The sequence below is a fragment of the Marmota monax genome, unplaced genomic scaffold (genome assembly GCF_021218885.2).
Source record: "Marmota monax isolate L192 unplaced genomic scaffold, Marmota_monax_Labrador192_F-V1.1 WCK01_AAM20220418_F8-fsc00080, whole genome shotgun sequence".
Classification (NCBI taxonomy): domain Eukaryota; kingdom Metazoa; phylum Chordata; class Mammalia; order Rodentia; family Sciuridae; genus Marmota; species Marmota monax.
In genome coordinates, this window is record NW_026694750.1 from 6,120,986 (window position 1) to 6,140,922 (window position 19,937).

At 61.6% G+C, this 19,937-nt stretch overlaps 1 protein-coding gene across 1 annotated transcript in view; it reads right to left on the minus strand.

Annotated features, from left to right (window-relative positions):
• Ajap1 (adherens junctions associated protein 1) overlaps positions 1 to 19,937 on the minus strand; it is a 109,414-nt gene that overhangs the window by 57,018 nt on the left and 32,459 nt on the right. Inside the window, exon 2 of the mRNA XM_046424762.2 lies at positions 5,067 to 5,860. Coding sequence (XP_046280718.1) covers positions 5,067 to 5,860 — 794 coding nt within the window. The remainder of the gene's footprint in view (positions 1 to 5,066; positions 5,861 to 19,937) is intronic.

Here is a 19,937-nt window from a genome sequence, read left to right on the forward strand (position 1 = left end):
CCCAAGGGCTGGCGGCTGGCACCCGTCTCCACCTGTGATTGTGCTCAGTGTGTCCTTGGTCACCAGCCAGAACTGTGGCTCTCAGGATGTGCCAGGCCACCCCTGCCACTGAGACAGTCCCAATTAAGACTCTAAAGACCAGCCTCGGTGTCTGCAAAGTCCAGGGTGCTCCAGGACCTCCAGCCGCTCATTTGTTCTGTGACGCTCTTATCCCAATTAAGCTACTCAAAACTTTTGAAGTTCATGAGTCATTTGCTTCAAACATCTTTAAATTAAGGAGAGATTCACTTTCCTGGTAGCAAACACCCAGCAACTTAATTAAAAGGGGTTCAGCATTTAAACTGCCACCATGGCTTTCCACGGAAGGGGAAGGAGCTCGCTTCTCCCTGCTGCCTCTGCGCGGATTCCCTTCCACTCGGACTCTGGCATTTAGGAGGTATGTCACAGGACTCGCTCCCGGGGTTGGCCGGCCCGCATGCTGCTCAGGTCAGCTGGCCATCAAGGTGCAGAGGAAGTCATGCCGGCATCCCTGCTTACATGCCTAAAGGACACTGAAGGCCCCCTGGTGACACGGACAAAGCAACTTTCCAACTAGCCTTGGGAAAACGCATGAGTGAATCTCGATGTAAGACTCACCAGGCAGGGCTCAGCGACATCTGAGCCGCGGCGACCTTGAGCTGGATGTCACGGACACATGACTGATTAAATGGAAACACGCCCTGAATGACGCTGGGGACCTGCAGGGCTGCATGGCCCCTCGTGGGTGGTGCACCTCCCGAGAGACCCAAGCTTGCTCAGCTGGGGAAGTCTAGATTCATCTGAGCAGGCCAGGGAGTCCCAGGGCAGGTGCCAGCAGGCAGGGTCTGAGATCCTTCCCGAGCACTGACCTTGCTAAGCACAGGCCGGGGCCAGGCTTCCTTGCAGTGGCCTGTCCAGTAACACACACACTCGCCATGAGCTTTAAGACCAGCACTCAAGGAACTACCCTCTGGCTCTCTCCTGCGAGACACTGTGACTCCAAACTCAGCGCATGACAGGCAAGAGGCTGACACAGGCAGACGAGTCACACTGGGGGCCTCCTGACAGAGCCTCAGGCGAACTTCTGACCCATCTGAAGTCCATCCTCTGCCAGCACTTGAGAGAGGCTGAGCTGCGTGCCTCTGCGAATCCACGCCAGGTGATTTTCCATCCCAAGCAGCTCCCAGCTAGAGGTCTAGCTACACCTCTGCAGAAAGCACCAAGGTCAGAGACAGGCCCTGGGACCTGTGAAATGATCTGTCAAAGCTGGTAGCACCAGATCAGCACATTAATAGCAACTGACATTATCATTACCATCACCACCACCCTCACCACCACCATCACCTCCATCATTATCACCATCACTACCAACACCACCACCATCACCACCACCATCACTGCCAACACCACCACCATCACCACCAACATCACCATCACCACCACCATCACCACCAACATCATCATCACCAACATCACCACCATCACTACCACCATCACCACCACCATCACCGCCAACACTACCACCATCACCACCAACATCACCATCACCACCACCATCACCACCATCATTACCACCACCCTCACCACCACTATCACCACCACCATCACTACCACCACCATCACCACCACCATCACCGCCAACACTACCACCATCACCACCAACATCACCATCACCACCACCATCATCACCACCACCCTCACCACCACCATCACTACCATCACCACCAACATCAACATCACTACCACCATCACCACCATCATCACCACCATCATCACCACCACCCTCACCACCACTATCACCACCACCATCACTACCACCACCATCACCACCATCATTATCACCATCACCACCATCGTCACCATCACTACCACCATCACCACCATCATCACCACCACCCTCACCACCACCCTCACCACCATTATCACCACCACTGTCACCACCACCATCACTACCACCACCATCACCACCACCATCACTACCACTATCATTGTATTTTCTAGAATTATAGCATTATCATCACCACCACAAGCACCACTACCAACACTACCACCATCATCATCACCATCAGTGCCACCATCACCATCACCACCATCATCATCACCATCACTACCACCATCACCACCAACATCACCAACATCACCACCATCATTATGTGACATCACCACCACCATCATCATAATTACTAGTATTATAGCATTACCATCACCACCACCACCACCACCACCAACACCACACCATCATCATCATCACCACCACCATCACTGCCACCGTGACGTCATCATCACCATTACTAGTATTATAGCATTATCATCACCACCACCAACACCACACCATCACCACCACCATCACCGCCATCATAATCACTGTGGTCACCATCATTGCCATCATTGCCATCATCACCATCACCACCACCATCACCGTCCTTCTGCTCATATTAACAGCGGCCAACACTTATTGAGCGGGCCCCCGTGCGCCAGAAGGTCAGCACATGACGTGCACTGTCTCCTTTAACCTTTGATGACAAGGTTAGGAGAGGTCAACGCTACTGTCCAACTGCGGCACAGAGCAGACAAGCAGGTTGCCCAGGTCACACAGCTAATATGAGGACTATGAAGCCAGGCAGCGAGGGGCTTAACCATGATCCTAAAATTCAGAGAAATGTCCCAGTTATTTCACCTGCAGGGTGATTCCCGAGGGAGGGGCTTTCTGACAACCATAGGGCTATTCCTTGGAGCCTTAGTTCTGTGGGATCTCACAGTGCCCTAGATCACCCTCCCCCACCCCATCTGTCCCCAGGAATGCCTGTGCTCCAGGCAGCAGGAGTGGGACCTGCCGGTCCCTCTACATCTCTCCACAGAAGCAGGAGTAGACCCCACGGATTCCCAGCCCTGATCCCAGACACCTGTCCTGGACAGTGGACCATCTTAGGGGATGCTGGTAGCATGTCCTAGGCCAAATTCTGGGTTCAAGGTGTCCCCAGGAGCGAGTGGCAAGGCTGGGTGTGACTCAGGTGACAAGACTCTCAGTCCCTGGTGGCCGGTTCTGCCTTTGACAGCTGTGGCACTGTCCTCTGAGCCTCTCTTGCTGCTTGAAAGCAGCTGACGTGTGGGGCCATCCTGGGCACCGGGGGCCACTTTCCACGCTCAGAAGTGACCTGCTGAATCCTCACAGCCACTGTCCAGAGGCGAACCTTGCAGGCTCTGGGTTTGATGGTGAGGACAAGGACATCGAGACCCTGCCCAGGGTCACAGAGTGACATGCTGTGGAGGCCAGACTCCTCCCCAGATGCCGCAGCCACCAAGCAGGGGCCATGCAGCTTCCCAGACCGCAGCCCGGGGGCCCACAGGTGCTCCTGCTGCGCAGCTCCCGAGAAGTGTGAGCAGCGGCCAAGCGCCACCCAGCGTGGGGCCAGGCCAACCCTGATGACTGCTGAGGCAGGAGGGGTCTGAAGGGGTCTGCAGGGGTCTTTCCTGCCACCCTCCCACTCAGAAGCTCATACAGAGCAGGAGATTACATCGCCTGCCTTCAGGAGCCCAAGAAAATAGCTCACTTGAGAGTCATTAGCCAGTCCTTCCCAGGGTCTAACTTGAATTACTCCTGCTTGGATCTAATTCAATTAGGTAGGGCCAGCTGGACTGTGATGAGCCCAGTTAGGAGATCATCTCAGCCTTGCCTCTTCACCCTCTTCCCTTCGCCTTGACTTGGTGAAGCTGCTCAGCCCCTGATGAGGGCCCGTTCCCTTCTCTGCCGGCCGGCAGCGTTTTCCAGAATCAACATTTCTCTACATTAGAAGCGAACACACACATTTCCCCCCTTTTACGTTTGCTTTGCTAAATAAATTGATCTAGCACCAGATTATATTATGAAGAAGCACAAATCTTTCCTGAGGTCAGCAGCAGCCAGTGGACTGTGGATGGGTTTGCTGAGCCCTGCGAGGCCGTCCTGGGCGTTCACTTTAGTAATAACGGATGTAATTAGGAGTAAAGGGAACCTGATTCCTCTTCCACGGCGACACAGCAAGTGGGTCTTCAGAGGAGGTGACGGGGGGCACCTCCTGCGTCTACTGAGGTCAGACTCTCAGAGCCTCTGACCAGAGCTACGGGTGCCACGCTGGGGTGGCTGAGGCGGCCCCCGGGCCCTCCAGGGAGCTGCCGGCTCCGGGCCTTGCCCTGGCGTGGGGCTCCGGCTCCCTGGACAAGCTGCTGTCCGGGGGTGACACAAAGGCACAGACCGTCTTGTCCAGTGAAGGGAGGAAGACAATGGTGAGCTGAAGGGCCAACACGGGCCACCCCACAAAAACCTGTCCACGGCTGCCGGCTGCCTGCCTGGCCAAGGTCAGGGAACCTCGCGGGACCCGTCCCAGGCCCTCGGCCCCTCCGCACCGGGTTGGGGGGAGCTCTCCGCAGCACTTCTCCTGCCCTGGATCCCGAGGAGCCCCAGGCGGGGTCGGTGGCGCCCAGACCTGGGTGTGCAGGGAGCCCTTCCCCCACGGCGCCTCCCGTAGCTGCTGCAGGAAGGGAGGGAGGCTGCTGCTGGTGGACGCCGGGTGCCAGGTCACCTGGGCCACAGCCTGTCGTCAGAGGCCCAGGAGTCGGGGCACCAGCTGCTGGGGCAGGGACAGGCACCAGCCGTCCCCGGAAGCCTCCACCCCCGCCTGTCGGCAGAGCTTCAGCTGCCAGCCCTGGGCTCTTCCTGCCACTCCTGGTCCTGGACCAGCTCCCCTGCGGGGCCTCGCCCCAGCCTTGGCGGTTTCTCAGGACTCCGCCAGGCCTCACCCCGGCAGCACCAGGGTCCGCGTCCACTCTCAGGTGGATGGGAAGGAGGGAGGCCCCCTTTTCACGTCCACCTGCTTCCCCAATCCTGCTGACTGCCCGGGCGTCCCCGACACCGGACACCATCTCTCCCTGCGGTCCTGCGCCTGACCCCTGGCCTCTTCCTTTTCAGTCTGGCCCCCGTGAACCGCCCTGCACACCTCGGGGTCCCTCCCTCCCAAGCCGCACACACCCCAGCCCCCGGACAGACCCAAAGCTCCGTGGTGGCCGCCTACCTGAGGTCTCCCCCAGAATCCGGGGGGGCTTGCTGTCTTTCCCGTTGTTGCTGGGCCTGGGGGAAGGCTCCGTTGTGCTAGCCCCAGCGGGGACCCTTCTCCGGGGATCCGGGGAGGCAGTGACCCCCTTGGTCTGCAGCGTGATGGAGGTGGCCGTGGTGGCAGCGATGGTGGTGGTGGCCACAGTCGTCTTCCGTGTTTGTAAGATGGGGACCGTGGTGAGGCCATGCACGCCCGGGAAAGTGTTGGCCTCCGGGGCCTCCTCGTCCCCCGTGGGCCCCCAGGCGATGAACTCTGTCTCTGTCGTGGGCCTGCTGCCCCTGAAGTCGAAGCTACTGAGACCAGTGTCCTGCACGTGCCTCTTCCCCCGCCGCAGGAGACTCTGGTGCTCGGGGGCCCCTCCGGCCACCGCGGAGGATGAGGACGAGGAGGAGGAAGTGAGGGACGGGCTGGATTTGGCAGCAGCTGGGGGCTTGGCGAGCCCCCCTTTGGGCACGAGGGAGGCCACCTGGTCTCTGGGCCTGTGGGCTCTCCTGGCACGGAGCATCTGCCCATGGGCCCGCTCCGCCCGGGGCGCCCGAGGGCTCCACACAGGGGCAGGGAGCCGGGACGGCTGTCCACTCCTCAGGCTCCACAGCCGCGGGGGCCTCTGCGGTGGTCGTGGCAGGAGCCGGAACTCGGGGCCTGGGCCCAGGGACTCACAGGACGGGAAATCCACAGCAAGCTGCAGCATGGCTATCAGGATCCAAGCATGGCTTCCAAGGGAGCGGCCCGGCCAGCGGATGCACATGGAGCTGCGAAGGAGAGAGAGGAGAGTGGTCAGCAGGGCGGGCAGGGCCCTGGCGGGGCCAGGTGGTCATCCTCCATCAGGACAAGGTCGTCTTGCAGGAGAAGCTCAGCCTCAAGGGCAAACCCCTCCCTCTGAAGGTCACTGGAGCACCTCCCTCTCCACCTTGAGAAGACAATGCCCTCCAGGTCCCCAGGAGCTGCACCCAGCCAGCTGACAACCACAGGGCCCATCTCATGGGGGGAGGACCAAGACCCAGTGGACCCCCATCATCCCCGATGTGATGACCTGATGACCTGCCAGTCCCCCTCCTTTTGCCCGTAATGACAGGAGGCACCAAGAGGATACAGACTGAGAACCACAGGACTGGCCAGCCTCCGGCCGGACTGCAGGCCCAGGTGCTCTCCTCTAGGAAGCACAAGAGGCTCACTGCCATTGGCCATCGGCTCTCCCAAGGCCTGGGTGGGACGAGGTCTGACTCGGGGACACTCAGCCAGGCAGATGCCGGGCAAGGAGCAAACAGTCGGTGGCCCCTGAGCACCACCTGCATGCACTCTGCAAGGCCCCTGGCCCCTGCCCTGGCCCCTGCCGTGGCCCCTGAGGTGAATGTGACTGTCTTAGAACTGCCGGGGCCTTCCTCCCTGGACGCCAGCCGCCCGGGCTGGGCCTCTGCCGAGGTCACAAGGGACCTGAGACCTGTTCCAGATAAGCTGGGGGTTTACTGATGCCGAAGTGCTGGTCCTGCTGACATTTCCACCCCTGTATGTCCCGGGTGCAGGTGGCCTCTGAAGCCCTCTGTCCACCTCCTCAGCCCCGGGAGCTGCAGAAAGCCCAAGCCCTGCAGAGCCTGGGGGAGGCCGGAGCTCCGGGGAAGCGTGGTGTCCACGGCCCGTGGAGCAGTCCCCAGAGAGCCCAGGCCTGAAGCCATCTCCAGGAAGGTGGACGCTGGAGCGTCACAGGAACATCCAGAGCACAGCACAGAACCACGTGGCAGGCTGGGGGACGCGGGCCCACGTGCCCTCTCCCACTGCATGGATAACTGAGGACTGATTACAGGTGCCATTCAAACTCAGCTCTTGTCACACCCTCAGGTCTGAAAGTTAAAATGAATCCCCAAAACTCCACGCTGCTGTGGTGGGGGGTGGGCAGGGCGGCGAGCCTCCGGGACACGCAGGCCACTTTTCCTTATAGGTGTCATGTGACTTTAAAAAGGACGGGATTGGGGTGAGTGTGAGCACCCTGTCGAGTGTGCACACACATACCAGTGTGCAGCAGCGTGTTCATGCGTGTGTCAGTGTGTGTGCTGGGTGTGACTTCGACAATCCTGTATGTGCCTGTCACAAGGAAGAGACCATGTGCAGTGTGTGTGTCAGCACGTGTGGGTGTGAAGATGCGTGTGACTGTGTGTCTGCAGATGTGAGTCAGCCTCACGCACACCATGCCTGTGTGTCGGTGTGAGAGGGGAGTGCGATGCTGTGCCCCGTGTGCCCCTGCATCTGCCCATGTGCACCCGCACGTGCCCACGTGTGAGACTGCCTTGTGCCTGCATGCCAGTGAGTGTGCAAGGCGTGTCCGGGAGTGTGTCAGTGTGTGCAACTGTAACTGGGTCCCAGTGTGTGCACAACCCTCCAGGGCCGAGGCCTCCTGGCACTTGGGAATGAGCTGGTCCCCAGGGGTCATTGAGATGCTGAGAGAAAGAACCTCACATTAATGAGCATTAATTATCAAAAAGGGTTAATCCCCAAATAATAAGGCCCTGGTTTTTTAATCAGAATCAAAGTGCTTTGCTCCAGAAATTAGGAAGTGTTCGTTATGCTAATGCCTCTGCCCTGGGTTGCTGTGTTGTGCAATTTCCCTGCACAAGCAGCCGAGCTTGGTGCAGGGACCTGGGCCATCATCACTGCACGGGGACATCTAGGTCAGTGTGAAAGACCCCGCACGTGCTAAAGGCAGCTCCTCTGGGGCTGCTGGTGACCTAGCGAGGGTGGGAGATGGTTGACAACACAGCTTTCTCCCCTGCCGTGCAGCTGGGTGGGAGTCTGGTCCCAGGGCAATGAGATTCTGCTTGGAGTAGGTGCTGGCCCCACCAGGCCCCTCCAGGCGCCTCCAGGCCCCACCAGGCCCCACAGGAAGCCATGAGACCCTCCTCCCAGGCCCCACTAGGACTCACGAGGTCTTACCAGGCCCCAGGCCCCCAGGCCCCCAGGCCCTACCCAGCAAACTGCACTAAGAGCAAGCAAGGGCACAACTGCCACCATCCAGACTTGGAGAAATATCGCCCCAGGAAATTAAAACCACAGCACCTAAGCCTGGGCCTGCCTCCCCAGCATAACTTCACACACAGGATATTTCTGTGATTTTTCACCAATCACGGGCTGTAATTGGTTACCATAGAAACCCCTCATTTCCTAGACACCCAGCTGTTATGCAGAAAACCAGCCATGGCCACGTGGCAGGGGAGGTGGATTCGCTTCTCCCCAAGTCCAGCTTCTTCTTTTTAAAGTGACGCATTTGTTCAGAGGGAAAATAGAGAGCTGGTGGGCGAGTCAGGACCAAGCTTCCCCCCTCCCCGGCATCCAGGAAGCCCTGCGGGGACCTTCTCCCCCAGGAAGGCCCAGGCTGATGGCGTGGCCTGCACAAGGGCACCAGGGGCCCTGTACAGGGGCCAAAGGCCCCGGACTGTGCTTGGCCCTGGGCCCAGCCTGGCCCTGAGTGCTATCAGGAATTTCTTGGTCTGGAGAGCAGCACCTCCAAGGACCCTGAGCAGCCACGCCACTTCCCTGTGGCCCCAGCCAGCTCTGAACCAGGCGGAAGCCCAGGATGCTCTCTGACCTGTGCAGGGCTGGACGCCCCCAGCTGCTCTCACTTCATGAGGAAGCCATCTTGGAGGGGCTCACCCAGGGAGGGACCCTGGTGCTGTCAGCCATGCACCAAGAGGTGGGGGACCCCCACACCCGAGGAGGGAGGCCCCGCAGCACGGCTGCCCTCCGTAGTGGCCCCGGAGGCAGGCAGAGGTGGGGTCAGCTTCCCCAAACTCCGGACCATCCACAGACCCCTTAAGAACATGTCACGGCCTCACACCCACAAGGACAGCATCCAGCAGAAGGTGGAGAGTGGTCAGTGCTGCAGGGGGCGAGCCCGGCACAGCGGTGGGAATGCACACAGGTGGCAGGAAGCAGCTGGGTGAGTCTGGGAAACAGTTAGCGCGGCCTAGCAGCTCCACTCCCAGAGGCCCACGGATGTCCAAGGCGGCACCTCAGTGACCCAGAGAGAAAACTGCCCCAGCGCCCATCCAAGCGCTCAGCCAGGCACAACAGAACATTGTTCAGCCATGGTTAGCGCAGGAAGACTTGGCCAGGGACAAGGGTGGACCCTGAAAACACTGCCCTCGGTGAACCCAGCAAGTCACATTGCCGCGCATCGGCTGGTTGCTCCGTGCAGAATGTTCAGAACAGGCAAATCCAGACAGGAAGTAGGCTGTGGCTGAGGCTGGGGAGGAGGGGAGCCACTGGGATTGATGCGGTGGCTGCGTAGCCCTAAGAGCATCCTCAGACGGCTGGCCTGACTGCTTCCTAGGGTCCACGTGACACACGTCCATCAAAACTCAATACCAAGAAAGGCAACGGGCAGAGGAGGGGTGTGTGCAAGGGTGCTGAGGGGCCAAGGTGGGCACGTGCTGACCCTGGACCCTGACCTGCAGACACTGCCACCACGGGCAGCCTGGACCTGCAGGTTCCTTCCCGCAGTGCTCACTGGGACACCAGGAAGGAGCAAGACCCCCTCTCTGCTCAAGGGCAGCACCAGGCCACGCCCTGCAGGGCCCGGCCAGGGTGGGCTCGCCTGGCAGCCTCTGATGGACACTTTTCTAATGAAGAATGACACCGGCAAGCACCCCGTGCCCAGGGGGAGCTGCCCGTCTCCCCGTACTTTCCAGTGTGCCACAGTCCTTCTCTCCTTCCTTTTAAATTCTTACTGAAATTTCCTTTCCCCAAGAATCGTTTAAGAAGACCCAGAGAACTGAGATTCAATTTGCTGCCTCCGTATGTTCTATTCACAGAAGAAAATCACTGTCAGTCAAGGGAGACAAGGTCAGCTCTTCACCCAGGGTCACACCTTGCGGAGACCTGTGGCTAGCAGCGAGCATGGGCCTTCTGGAGGCTGCTGGTCCCTCGCATGCTGGGGCACCGGGGCAGGGAGGACCCAGCATGGGCGAGCCCTGGGATTGTGCAGCCAGGGGCCACCTCAGAATCTGCAAGGTGGGACGAGACCTCAGAGCCCTGCAGCAGGTGGCCGGTCCACCCAGTTCTCTGTGGATTCCCGCTCCCCTGCCTCTTCACGCCCTGGCCCTGAGCCCCTGCGAGGTCAGAGCTGTGTGTTGGGGAGTCAGCCAAGCCTGGGCTTTCTGCTTCACTCCGCCACCCCCAGTGTGCTGGTCCTGCCCAGGGGACAGCTACAACAGGTGTCTGCTCTCCTTCCCTTCTAAGAAGACCAGGTGCCTGGGATCGACAGTTCTCAGGGCAGAGCTAGGAACAACCCGAGGTGCGCTCAAGGACTCGGTGCGCAGCACAGACAAGTGTTGGTCAGTCCGTCTTCCTCTGTGGAGTCCCCACGTCTGGCAAGGAGGACCCTCACCTGGTGCACAGGACTCACCTGGGAAACTTGCTGGTCCTACTACGCAGTCCCCAGGACCCTGTACCCAACGCATCTGGACTGCCCCCCACCCATTTCATGGAGCTTGCTAAACAAATTTTTCATCTTAGAATAATTTTTACACAAAAATCAGAAGAGTGCAGAGAGTTCCTGGGAATCAGCTCCCAGACCCTCTGTGGGTCATCTGGGTCCCTGTGTACCTGTCACAGCTCGGGGGCCAGCGTCAGGACAGCTGGCCGCGTGCTCAACCACACAGCTTGCCCAGATCTTGCTAGTGCCTGGCCCAGGTCCCCACCCAGGGCACGTCACCTCTGTCTTGGGGCTCCTTGGGATGCTCTCGGCCATGACAGTTCCTCAGACTTTTCCGCAGTTGGATCTTGGTGACTGTGGAGTCCTGGGGAGCTGCTCCCTGCCTGGCCCTCTTGGGGTTCACCCAGCACTTTGCCCACATCAGACTGGGGTGACGGGCTTGGCAGGTGGCCACGGGGGACGCACCCTCCGTAGCCCTTCCCATGCAGGGCATCTGCCCACTACAGGCCCCTTCCTGTTGAGGCCACCTTGACCACCACATGGAGGTCACTCTGTGGGCACCTCTGGAAAGCACCCCTGGCTCTCATCTTGGGGACAGGCCCCTGGCACAGTGCACACAGGGGTTTCCTGCCTCTTCACGATTCCCCACTGAGAGCCAGGCCAGGCAGGAGGGCAGGATGGGAACTGACTGTCCCCACAGCAGGCTCCTGTGCCTTGGGAAGTCCCCAGGGAGTCAGCAAGGAGAAGCCCAAGCCCCAGGGCACCTCACTGACCAGGACTTGGCCAGGGAAGTGGCGGAGGCCTGGGAGGGGCGAGGCCCGTGCAGAGCCCTTCTCCTGGAGGTGGCAGTGGACTGTGCTCTCTGCAAAGACGAGACGGAAAGGGGTGTAGGATGCAGTCCAGGGGCTGGAGGAAGAAGTGACTATTGATGTCCAGGGAACAGTGGCCACCACGCCCAATGCTAACCTTTGGGAGAGTGAAGCTTCAAGGTAGGCGGGCCTTCCTACGGTTGGAACCTTAATGACCCCAGAGGCCCACGTGGGAGAGGCTGAGCCCCAGCTTGGTGCTGCTGGGAGTGGGTGGGACCCTTAAGAGGTGGGGCCTGGTGGGAGGTCTTTGGGTCACGGGGGGTGTGCCTGAGGGGGACTGCAGGACCTCAGTCTCTTCCTCTCTCTCTTCCTTCCCGGCCGTGACCTGAGTGGTCTTGCTCCACCCCATGCTCTCACCATGATGTCCTGCCACAGGCCCGTCCACCATGGACTGACCCCAGCGCCATGAGCCAACAAGCTCCAGTGTCTGGGTGGGGAGCTGGGTCCTCCCGGCCTCTTCCCTCCACGCTGACCTCTGAGAGAGGTGTGTTCCACGAGGACGAGAATCTGTGCCTGAGGGGAAGCGAGGCCTCGGTGATTGGTGGGAAGTGGACCCACCACCCCTAACCTCTCCCTAGAGCCCACGTTGCCCAGTCCCCAGAACTTCTGTGCCTGAGAGCAGGATGCCATCTCCCCAGCACCTTCCTTTCCCCCAGGCTGCCGGTCCAGGAGGGTGCAGGTGGCCGCCTATGGGAGCCCGGGCAGCGACCTCCCTGCCCTGCTCAGGGACGCCGCCCTGCAGCTGGCTCAGAGGGGAACGCACTTTCCTCAGGAGGCAGCGTGTGGCTGCTCCTCCCTGCGCCCTGATTCATCCTGACGTCATTCCAATGTCCCGTCAGCGCCGCGCCTCTCTGCCTCCCATTTAACATGATTGAAAACATCCCTCCCTTCCAGGAGGGAGCCACAGCAGCCCCACACGCCAGACGCGCATGCCATGTGTGACTCCCGGGGAGGCAGCGGCACAGGGTGACACGGTGGCCGCAGATGGGAAGCTCAGGAGTGGCAAGAGGCCTTCCGAGGCCCCTCCCGAGGGTCTGCCTTCTTCCCCCTCCTCACCCCGAGTCCTGGGGTCATCTCAGCACCCACCCCCGTGATGGCTGGGCCCAGTCCTGCTCCAAGGTCAAGGCCCAGGACTTCCCCTGCTCCAGAGGTAGCTCAGAGCCAGGGGTCATGGGGCAGGGATGGGGCACACACTGAGGCAGCACGGGCCTCCCCCGACTCCAGCAGCTGAGCCAGCACCTGTGGGGAGGGTGTGCTGCCGTGGCTTGTCACCTCCCCTGGCAGTCACAGGATGTTCCAGCTGAAAGGGACAAGGACAGGGTCCCATCCGGCCTGCTCCAAGACGAGCTCCTCACCCTGGGGCCCTGCTCCCAGGGGGCTTGTGAGCCTCAGCCAAGGGCTCCACAGCCACACTCGGGGCGCCGTGGGCCAGGCAGGGGCTCTTAGTTCTGCACGTGAAGCCGCCACATTCTGCCGAGCACGAGCCGGGAAACAGCTACAGGCCAAACCCTCAGAGCCAGAGGAGGCCCCTGTGAGACCCACAGATGGACGGCCTGGCTGAGACCACAGCATGGTGGCCTCAGATCTGGTCCGGAGTCCAGGACTCAGGAACCCTAAGGTCTCTGTGCTCAGGAGCTAGATCCCGGGCACCTCTACCTGCAGGACGAGGGACCTACTAGAGAAACCAGAACCAAAACCTTAACCTGGAAGTGAACCACTCCTGGGCAGTCTGCGTGATGGCATGGTACCCGGGAGGTGCCCAGGGCGTGCACAGCACCCAGGGGCCACCCCCATCCTGTGGCACAGCAGGCCTCAGCAAACTACCCCATAGCCTCGTGCAGGCCATAATGCAGGGCGTCCTGTGGCTACGTAGACCATGTGGACACACCGCTGGTTCTCACCTAGGAATGACCCTGACCCTCCATAGCACATGCGGAAACGTCTGCAGACACGGTTGTCACTGTCCGGGGGTCTGTGGCATTCTGTGGTGCAACAGAAAGCCCTGCCTCAGAGACTTCTCCCACCCCAAACGTCCCCAGGGCCAAGGCTGCGGAATCTGTTGCAGGACGTCTCCTGTCCCTCTCACGCCTGACCAGCCAGAGTGGTCAGATGACCCAGCTCTAAAGCCACGTGGCGTAGGGTCTTGGCATCTTGGCGCTGAAGACTACCAGCTGTGTGAGCTCGGGTGCTCCTGTGACCACTCTGTGCCTCTGTTTCCCCACCTGAAAGGCAGACTCAATGCCTGTGCCCTGGTGGCAGGGTGTCTTGGGGACAATGCAGCCTGGCTCTTTATAAGAGAGCCCGCGGGACCCTGTGGAGCCCTTCTGAGGAGCCGCACATGTGGAGGAGCCCCTCCCTTTCCTGGGTGCTGGAGCAGGGAGCCTGCAGGGTGCTGGGCCGGAGGCTGCTCCACAGCCTTCGCAGGGGCTCGAAGGAGAGGAAGGATAGCAACGCGCTGGCGTTCTGGTTGCCTGGGCAACGTGCCCGCAAGCATTCCGGAGGAGTGAAGTGGTGACAAGCTGTGGGTGGGCAGGACAGTGGGTGGCAACGTTCTGAGGCCCAAGTCGGGAGTCGGCTTCTGTGTCTAGCTGAGCCCCCGCCACGGTGACCCCACCATGGCCCCTACGGAATGCCGCGGCGGTCAGCGGGCAGGCCACCAGCTCCTCGTGCGGGTCTCCGGGCCTGCTGCACCTCCCACATCCTCTCCTCTCACGTCTGCGCTCTTGGGGCAGCTGACCAGCTCCCCCTGGGCCTCCCCGCCAGGAACCCTGGACCACGCCTCCTGGGCTCCCGGCAGTGAGGACAAAGGTCCAGGACCGGCCCCTGCACAAGCTGGCCCATCCCAGGGTCTGGCCCTGTCCCTTCTCCATCTTACCCTAAGCAGACAGGCTTGGATCAGGGCTGGACCGTCCCTGCTGATCGGTATTTCGCTCCGGGAAGTCAGCTTGGAACAGGAATCTCGGAGCCCTCCTGAGGCGACATGGGTTCTGCACAACCCCTCAGAGTTCTGGGGGGTTCCCGGGGACCCTGGGGAGGGGAGGGCCCTGTTCAGCAGACGCAGGACCCTTGTCCCAGGAAGGCCCATGCAGCAGCTCCGGGGGGAGCCCAGCACGAGGATGTCTGAGGCTCCCTGGGGGCACTGGGGGAGAGCTGGGCACCATGAGACCCGGCCCCTCCCAGAGCCTGGGTCCCCTGGCCAGGGCTGTCTGGCCAGGAGGACGCTCAGCGGAAGGTTCTGAGCCATCGCGCAAAGACCCAAGAGCCACCGCAAGGATGCATGTTTAACTACAAGAAAGCAAACCCAGGACCGAGGGTGGAGGGAGAGACGGTGGGGAGCAAAAATACACCCCAGGGACGGATGGAGCCTCGCCCGGCACAGAGCCCGCGCCTCGCGGGAGCGGCTCCTGAGGTTCTCTCAGGAAAAGCGGCTGCTACTCTCCCCCGGCAGAGAAAATAAACACACCAAAATAGTAGCCGCGCCTCTCTGCAAGGACGCCTCTCAAAAACACGCAGAAAGAGGGCGGTGCCCGGAGGACCCAGCTAGCCACAGAAGTCCTCCCGCAGGGACGCAGGACGCCTCCCGGCCTCGGGCCCCGGGGTGGTGCCCTCCTAGTGGACAGCGTTCTGTGCCTCACTGAGGCTGGCCCTGGGGACAGCCTTGTCGCTCAGCACTGAGAATCTGTCCCTGAAGAGGGGACTGAGAGGGAGTAGATGTCAGGGTTTCGCCGACTTCCAAAGCACCCGCTGCAAGCCCCACATCTTCACGGGAAATGTCTACTTTGGGTTTGGGGCCACTGTCCTGCTGGTATTTACGAAACTGCATCTGCTTGCCAGGCCCCCGTGAAGCCATCCACGGAGGCTGCAGGGAGAAGTGTCCCTCAGAGCTCACGGCTGGCCGGGGCCTTCAGGATCTGCAGAGACAGGAAAGGGGCAGTACTGACCGAGGCGGGGTGTTGGCGAGGGGACCATGAGCGAGAGGCTCCAGGGAGACACTCAGGGCCAGGTGGGTTTGAGCCCACAGCCCCAGCCACAGAGAGTGCCCTGACCACTTGCCTGGGGTGCGTCCCTTGGCCTCTCCTGGCACCTGGTGGGTGTGACCGTGCCCAGACGCTGGCAGAGCCCTCGCCGAGGCCCAGCTTTACGTGTTAGGAAGGGAGGCGAGGTTCTGGACTCTGGCCACAGGAGGCTGCGGTTCCCAGAGCAGCTGCGTGCCCAGTGCTGGAGGGACAGTGGCCGAGGCAGCAGCAGGAAAGCCAAGGCCGGGCACCCTCAGTCCTCTCCTCTGCTCTCCAGCCAGCCCTGCCCAAGCTGCTCCTGGGGCCTCCACGGTGTCCCAGGGACCATGGTGGGAAAAGCCGGGAGGGAGGGGGGCTTCATTCTGGGTGCCGCTGCGCCAGGCCCCCAGGTGGGGAGGCAGGTCTGTGCTTTAAGATCTCAGGCAGGGCCAGGAGCGGCTGGAAAGGGGGCTGAAACCTCAGAGGGACGCTGGAGGGACTCAGGACCTCTGGGACTGTGACGCTGAGCACCATGCGGGGGAATGAGCCCGCCCGTCCAGCTGGGGCAGCCGAGGGCTGACAACCCACAGGTCCTGCCAGTCGGTGGTGCCAGAGGGGACGGCGAGTCAGGCCCTAAACGCCCAACACAGTGCAGCCCACCCTCAGGGGTGCTGGCTGCCCCCGGGCACCGCACCTCGGGGACCACGCGGTCCTCACACCTCAGGAGGCCTTTGCAGGGAGCCAGGCGCCTAACAACTCCACTGGCAGCACCTGCAGCCACTGAGGAAAAGCACAGCCCCACAGAGGTGCCGAGGCCACGTGTCCATAGCCCCAGGACCCCTCGTGCTCCACCTGTACCCACTGAGCAGGGTGGGGAACCGGTGGCGGGCAGCGGCTGGAAGGGCCGGTCAGGGCCCATCTTGGCAAACCACGCACTGTGGGCCGCTCCGCCTCATCCTCAGCTGGAAGGTCGCATTCCCACCAGGAGACCGCGTGGGAAGGAAGGAAGCCCTGCTGCTTCCCGGCTGTCGGGGCGCTGGCCCGTCCCCAGGGTCTGCTCCTCCAGCCTGCCTGACACCCCACACTGGGGCACAGCAGGGGCCCACAGGGCCCAGTGGGTCCTGGGCTCCTGCTTCTCCTCTGGCCACTGACATGCTGCCCTGAGGAGCTGCCCCTGGCAAGGCAGGCGCAGGCTGAGCCCATCCGCTCTGGTCACCGGGACGGGACCCAGGCTTTTCCAGTTGCTCCCAGGGCCGCTCAGACCCCCTGGGAGGAGCCCCAGCCTCCAGACAGGAGCCGTTTCTTCTCCTCCACTATGTTCCCTTCCGAGAGGCAGCACCCTGAGGGCCCTGCCTCCTGCCTGAGGGCCCCAGCCGACAGGGGCAGGACAGGGAGGAGCCACCTGGGCAGCCACGCCCACTGTCACCACCAGCAACGGCTTCTCAGTCTCTGCTTGAACACACACGATGGCCCGGGGCTCCCCACTTCCACAGACACCCTGTGACGAAAGGCGGCCCCTCAAAAAAGCCCTCCTGTGACGCCGACTTCGCTTCCTGTGACTCCTGCCCCAGTTCGGGCATCCAAGGTTCAACTAGCCTCGTTGCCCTGTTCAGCTCCCCGTGTCCACGTGACCCACGTGTGTGCCCACTGAGCACAGGCCAACGGTCACTGCACACAGACACGCCACCACGCGCATACACAAAACACAGCCGCCCTTCTCTACTTCTCCCAGTGTCCCCTCCCGTGGCCAGCTGTGAAGGCCCTCCATGCTGGCCACCATCACCCAGCACAGGCCGTCCTCACACCAGTGAACACGGCTTCTCGGGGACCTGCTGTGCGGGCGCCCGCTGGCATGGGAACTGGAAGCTGCAGGTTGGGGAGTTTCTCCCCAAAGGAACATGGCAAAGCTGGCCCAGGTGGCCAGGCACGGTCACCCCCCAGACTGGAACTTGCAAGGCTTCCTGATGACACAGCCACGTGTTCCTGGGATGTGGGTGTCAGGGTCCCTCACAGCAGTTCCACTCGGCCCTGGGGCTTCTGGGCTGAGACTTGAAGGGGAAGCACCAGCTGACCTCTGGCCCCCTCTGCTTTCCGCTGACCAGGGGCCACGCCGCCCGCCCTGGAGGCCTCCTCGCCCACCTACACCCAGGCACCTGAGCGCCAGGCCATTGGCTCTGAGGAAGGGCCCCTCCATGACCCCCCCCGAGCACTCCCGTGGAGTGTGGTTCAGACACTGAGTGCTGCGCTCCGACCCTGCTCTCTGGGGAGTTCTAGAGCAGGAGGGTCTGACCGTGGCTCATGTCCCTCCTCCGTGTGAGTTCCAAGCTCCAAACAGAATTTCCAGCAGGTGGAAATGGCTGCTCCCGTGTTCAGATGGGATGTGGGGCTGGAAGGTGACAAGGGGTCAGGTGCAGGGAGCTCTCCGGACAGAATGGGAATCTGTCACCTGGCCCACCTTCACCTGTCACCTGGACCACCTTCACCTGTCACCTGGACCACCTGCCGGCGAGGTAGTCGCCTCCCAAGGTGCTGGGGGCCTCTCATTGTGCCCTTAGCATCACAATCACAATCAGGAACTGCAGGACACAGGGCCTCGACAAGGCCACCCATCCAAAGCAGACCCTGGGCAGGACGGGAATGAGTGACCTCCTGAGGACCAGTGGCCTGGCCGATTTACCCAAGAGGAGGGGGAGGGTCGCTGTCCACTGAGAGTGTCCCTTCCAGGCACAGGTGGGGCGCTGAGCCCCCTCTTCATGGGGACGACACCTAGTGCTGTGGCACAGTGACATTTGCCACTTGCTGCTTGGGCCACAGGACCAGCTCTCCCGGGCTCACGGCCACCCTGCACCCGACTTGCTCCAGCTCGCTCTGACCAGCCCCCTTGCCCACCATATGGGAAGAGTCGAGGTCACTCACAACTGCCACACCTCCAAGCCCCATGACGGGCCTCACCGAGGTGACCTCTGTACTGACCTCCCCTGGCCAGCCCTGGCCTAATGACCCTCAGGGCTAGCTCAGAGCAGAAACCCAACAGAGCCCTCAAGACCCTTGTCAGCTTCAAGGTGTCACAACATGGGTGTGCCCAGGGGACACAGCCATCACTAGGCAGCACAGCCAGACATCTGCAGCCACGTGACCCAGGCTGTCCTCCCCACCCCAGAGCACACCGCCTTCCCTCCTCTGTGGGGGGCTCTGGGCTCTGCACTGTTGGGGTTTGGGCAGGACTGCTCTTGGCTTGTCATGGTTTAGAGGTCCGTGTCCCCCACAAGCTCATAGGTGAGACAATGCAGGACACCCTGGAGGGGAATGGCTGGGTAGGAGAGCCTCGATGCAGGCAGGTGGGGTGTGGCCGGAGGAGGCGGGTCATTGGGCTGTGCCTTTGGGTCTAGAGTCTGTCTGCGGTGGGTTCTTGGTGGCCATGTCCTGAGCTGCTCTCCTCCTCCACACTCTTCCACCATGAGGTTCTGCCTCACCTGGGCCCTGGGGATGGGCGCGGCCATCTGTGGACAACCTCTGAAACCCTGAACGCCAAATCACCTTTCCCTCCTCTAACTGTTCTTGTCACGCCTTTGGTGACATCGATGAGGAAGCTGCCTACCCGCAGTGGAGGCGTGTCCCAGGCGCTGGACGCTGCAGGCCCTCTGGCGCTCTTTCTGCACCCACGAGATGATGGCAGCAGCCCTTCCCCGAGCCGCCGAGCCAAGGGCACCTGTCCCTCGACTGGGAGAAACGTGTCCCAGTGACGGGTCGTGACGCAGCCGACTCCCCCGTGAGCCTGGGAATGGGAGTGAGCTCCAGGGCTGGAAAAGCGACTGTTTTCTTTACAAATCAGCCGTCTGAGGAGCTCTGCTGGGCAGCAGGAAACGGCAGAGCAGGCTCCCGAGGACGGGGACGTGCGGCAGGGAGGCCGGCAGCTGCTCCAAGGGCTCTGTCCTCAGAGCAGGAGGTCACCCGAGTGGCTGGACAGCTCTGTCTGCAAGCCCTGCTCAGCCCCGGGGGCCTCTGGGTGGCATGGGGGTGGCACGGGGGTGGCCGGCAGCTCTGCTGAGGGGACAGTGAGGGACGGCAGGGTTGACCTCAGACTGGGAAACCCTCCTGTGTGGGCCCACGGGCAGCCCCTGCTCAGCTGCCCAGGGGAAGTCCTGAGCTTCCCTGGTGGTGGGCAGTGAGGTGGTCCTCCCCAGCCTCTGTGTCCCTCCAGGGAGGGGACAGATGCACCTTTGTGAGAGTGTGGGAAATAGACCCGCAATGGCCAGGTGGGTGCCAAGTCCCCACATTTGCCAGGGACTAGGGGACGTTTCAGGGTCACGGGGTGGGGCAGCAATGGAACCCAGATGCTGCCCCAGGCCTGGCAGCCTGGCTGAGGGACAGGTGCACTTTTCCTTGTCTGAAGGAACGTCTCCTGCTTGACCTGGGCAGGTGTGGACCCAGAAGGGGCAGCGCTGCCTTCACCTCCCTCTGGATCCTCCGGGGCTCGCAGGGTACAAGGGTCCTTCACCTGTGCCGGCTGCTTCCCAGCTGGGAGAGACACGGCCTTCAC